Raw genomic sequence first — 4,280 nt, forward strand, 5'->3', positions numbered from 1 at the left:
CAGCAGGAACTGCGGCACTGTCACCAGGGCAACGATAACACAGCTTCTGCTACAGCAAGACCCAGGTATCCTGTGGGGCTGGAGCCCGGGAGATGTAGCGCCCATCTAAGGATATTTTAACCCCAGCAAACAAGGGCAGAGGGTGGCTTCTCCTTGCTCTTACCCAGGCACCAGGGGAGAGTGCAGGAGCAAGGAAGCAAAGGAGAAGAAACTGGGGGGGGGAGGGGAGACACTAGGCCTGAGTAGAACAAGAGGTCCTGGCTGGAGACAGAATACCCAAAGGGGGGCATGTGCTCCCTTGGGAAGCCGCAATAGGAGGAGGGAGCCCGTGTCCCCCACATGGGGATCACATTCCGAGAGCTCCCAGCTTTTCAGGGGCAGCCAAAGCAGAATTTGAAGTGCTGGAGGGGAAGGGAGGCAGGGAGGGGAGCTCTTCTTCCAGACCACCTGCTGCTTTCACCAAACTGAGAGCCACTTTGGTGTAGTGGTTAAGTGCGCTGACTCTAATCTGGGAGAGCTGGGTTTGGTTCCCCACTCCTCCACTTGCACCTGGCTGGATGACCTTGGGCAAGCCGTAGTTCTGATAAGAGCTGTTCTTGAAAAAAGAGCAGTTTCTGTCAAGAGCTCTCTCAGCCCCACCTACCTCACAGGGTGTCTGTGGTGGGGAGGGGAAGGGAAAGGAGATGGTTAGCTGCTCTGAGACACCTTTGGGTAGTGAAGGGCGGGGTATAAATCCAATCTCTTCTTCTTCTTCTTCGTCAAATGATAAAGGGTGTCTGGTGGAAGAGGAGGAAGAGCGAAAAGAGCTCATTTCCTGCTTGGGTTACTTTGTGAATCAGAGAAGAACTGTAATGTCTGCCTTGGGTTGGAGATGAGGAACATCACTTGCTGGAGTCCCTATTTCAAGCTTAGGGGACACAGACTTTAGCAGAATCACTGGATGAGGTGGTGGATGGAGGAGGTAGAGTTCTGGACTTTGGTTGCACGGAGGTGGTGTCGTGTTTTTGAAAGCTCTCAATAAAATGTTATTTATAAAAAAAACTAGCATATCAAAGGGTCTCTCTGCCAGATCCCACGTATGCTAATTTTCTACATGCCGGGAGCTTTCATGCGGGGAAATATTCGGACAGTGGTACTAGCCAGACTCCTCCCATCTCATTCAGCCCTGGTTTATACATGAAGCAAAATGTAGTTTTCAGAGGTGGCAGAAAGGACTGTGCTTCCTCGAGACAGAAAGAGGAGGGCCCTATTTTTAGTGCTATCCACATTTTTTTCAAACTTCATTTTTTATTTTAATTAGAACGAAAAAGAAAGAAAGGACTTACAACGAACACAACGGTATCATCACATTTTTTAAAAAAACAACTACACTACTCACATTTTTATCCCAGTCTGCTTCTAAAGAGCTCAGAGCAGGTTGGCTAGGAATCTGCTGGGATTGCAACTGATGTCAGGGCGACAGAGATCAGTTCGCCTGGAGAAAATGGCTGCTTTGAAAGGTGGACTCTATGGCATGATACCCCATTGAAGTCCCCCCCCTCCCCACACCTTCCCCTCCTCAGGCTCCACCCCCTAGAATCTTCAGGTATTTCCCATCCCAACCCAGAGCTGGCAGCCCAGCACATATGGTTCTTCTCCCTTCCATTTTATCATCACAACAACCCTGTGAGGTAGGTTAGGCTGAAAGAAAGTGACAGGCCCACAGCCACTAAGTGAACCTCAAGACTGAGTGGGGATGTGAACTCAGGACTTCCCAGTTGTTGTCTAGGGCTTTAATTACTGCACCACACTAGAAAACCAGCAGAGAAGGGTCTTTTTTTATATAGGGGAGCAGTACTTACCTGCAGCTTAAGGATCATCTTTCCACTTCAGGATTCTATCTAGATGGGTAGCCATGGCCCCGATCACACACAGAGTTTGCCGCGGGAGAGCCACAAATGCCAGGCAGATTATATGGGTGTGATCACACCGCCACATCTGGCAAGCGTGGCACACCCGTGGCCAACCGGTATCGTCTGGCCGAAGATGCGGACTTTAAAAGTACCTGGGAAACTCCAGTATTAAACGGTTGCAACTGGCTGCAGACAGAAGCTCTCCATCTGATCGTCCCGGCGCGCTCCTCTCGAGTCCCTGCTTCCTGGTTGGAGCGCGCTGGAAACAACCGCCCAAGGAAACAACACTGTTGCATCTGATCACGTTGGGGGCGCATCAAATTGCAACAGTGCTAATAGCCACACCTCCCCCGCCCCTGCGTTATCCAGCCCGTGTGACCGGGACCAATGCTCCCTCTAAGCTGTGGAGTCTTGTGAGCAAAAACTCTACTTTGTGAGCTACTGGCATTAAAGTTGTGAGCGAGTGATTTGGCTACTGCAGAAATGAGTTTGCTCCTTCTTGAGCTAAGACAAAAATGTGTGAGCTGGAGGCTAAAAAGCTGTGAGCTAGCTCACCCTAACTCAGCTTAGAGGGAACACTGACCGGGACTCATGTTAGTCTGTCTGTAGCAGCAGAAAAGAGCAAGAGTCCAGTAGCACCTTAAAGACTAACAGAATATGTGGCAGGGTGTATGAGCTTTCCTGAGTTCACTTCTTCATTCTTCTTAGATCAGGCCTAATATTTCAGAAGTGTTTTGAACACTCTAAACCTCTAAGGATTGTTATATGAATAGAACATCACTCCTCCACAAAGAATATCCTGCTTTGCTTTAGGCCTAAAATATCCCAGTACGCGGTGTTGTGACACTTTTACTTCTTCTCTCACACTTTTTATTTTTAACTTACCCAAATGAATCCTACCATACCTGATGTCTCTGAGAAATCAACAGAAATACGTTTTGGGTTTTATCAGCCCGATTTATAAAGCCTCTGTTTGGTCCACAGGGCATTAACTGGTTCCACTGGAAAGGCCACGAGTTCTCCATACCGTTTGTGGAAATGAAGATGCGTCCCTACAACCACCGCAACACCTTGGGCAGGAAACGGCGGTCCCTGCAGCCATAAAGTGGCTGGAATCCCTCTGGACAAGCAGTCTTTTTTCTGTCTTTTATTTGTATTTTATAATCTTTAAAAAGAGAGAGAGAGAGGAATGAACAAAAGTAACCCCTGGGGTAGGCAGCCCACTCCACGCTGAGGGGGGCCGTGATGCCCCTGAGGGCTGGCTCACTTTGGTCAGAGTCCGACCTCGATGCTTTGCTATCATCCCCAGTGACTTATTGAGTTCCTGCCCAGCCCAGCCTTCTGTACTGCCAGAAAGACGGAGTTCTGTTTTGCTGCTCCCTGTTAAACCTACTGGCTTCATTTAAGGTTTTCTTCTTCGCCCCCATTTCTGTTGTAAGGCGCTGCCTTTCACATCCAGCCTGCTCTTCCAGAGGTTGCCAAGACCGAAAGAGGCTCCCGGAACCACTGTTGCTTGCGCTGCTTCTTCAAGAAACAAGCAGGGCTCTCACAAAGATGCCTGGAGGGTCAGCGCACGCCCATTAGCCAGGGAAGAGATTCCAAAGTCCAGGATACGGACTCAGGCCTCTTTCAGGAAACCCCCTCACATGTGACGAGTGGGGACCTGACATCCTCCCCAGCAAAAAAACAAAAACAAGGGCTGTCACCCCATAAAAAAAAAATTAGTAACCTCCACAGGTAGTGTTGCTAACCTCCAGGTACTGGCTGGAGATCTCATGGGATTAGAACCGATCCTGAGGTGACGGAGATCAGTTCACCTGGAGAAAATGGCCACTTTAGAAGGTGGACTCTATGGCACTGTACCCCATTGAAGTCCCTCCTCTCCCCAGACTCCAACCCCCCCCCCCCAAAAAAAGAAATCTGCAGGAATTTCCCAACCAAGACCTGGCAACTCCACCCACAGATCATCTTCAGCGAAGCAAAATGCAAATTGCAGCTAACTACTCTCACATATCCACACATATATGAGTAGGAACATTCTCTCACGTGAGGCTCTGCCTATAGTCCAAAGAGGTACAGCCCATACCCAAGTTTGGCAACTTCGACGAATTCTAGAACCCCTGCATAAGACACTGCACATGTTGAAATAATTGCACACAGAAAGGGAGCAGGCACGAGCGAGCTGGCCACACACCCCACTGGACGTGATCTGAGGAGTCTAGGCATGCAGGAGGAGTCTAGGCATGCAGGAGGTCAACATGCATAGGCTCCCCATGAACAGGGGCTTTCAAAGTCCTTTTCAGACGTTATAGTCTTGTGATAGATTATTGAACAGAGGCCATGTTGTGTGAAGAGGGGCAATGCATGTATTTTTCATTCGTGTACAGT

At 49.2% G+C, this 4,280-nt stretch overlaps 1 protein-coding gene across 1 annotated transcript in view; it reads left to right on the plus strand.

Annotated features, from left to right (window-relative positions):
• Positions 1-2,996, plus strand: part of TNR (tenascin R) — a 138,593-nt gene extending 135,597 nt beyond the window's left edge. The window contains exon 21 of the mRNA XM_015417743.1: positions 2,877-2,996. Within this exon, the coding sequence (XP_015273229.1) occupies positions 2,877-2,996 (120 nt within the window). The remainder of the gene's footprint in view (positions 1-2,876) is intronic.
• The last annotated feature ends 1,284 nt before the right edge of the window (positions 2,997-4,280 follow it).

The sequence above is a fragment of the Gekko japonicus genome, unplaced genomic scaffold, assembly GCF_001447785.1.
Source record: "Gekko japonicus isolate JY-2015 unplaced genomic scaffold, Gekko_japonicus_V1.1 scaffold158, whole genome shotgun sequence".
Taxonomy (NCBI): Eukaryota; Metazoa; Chordata; class Lepidosauria; order Squamata; family Gekkonidae; genus Gekko; species Gekko japonicus.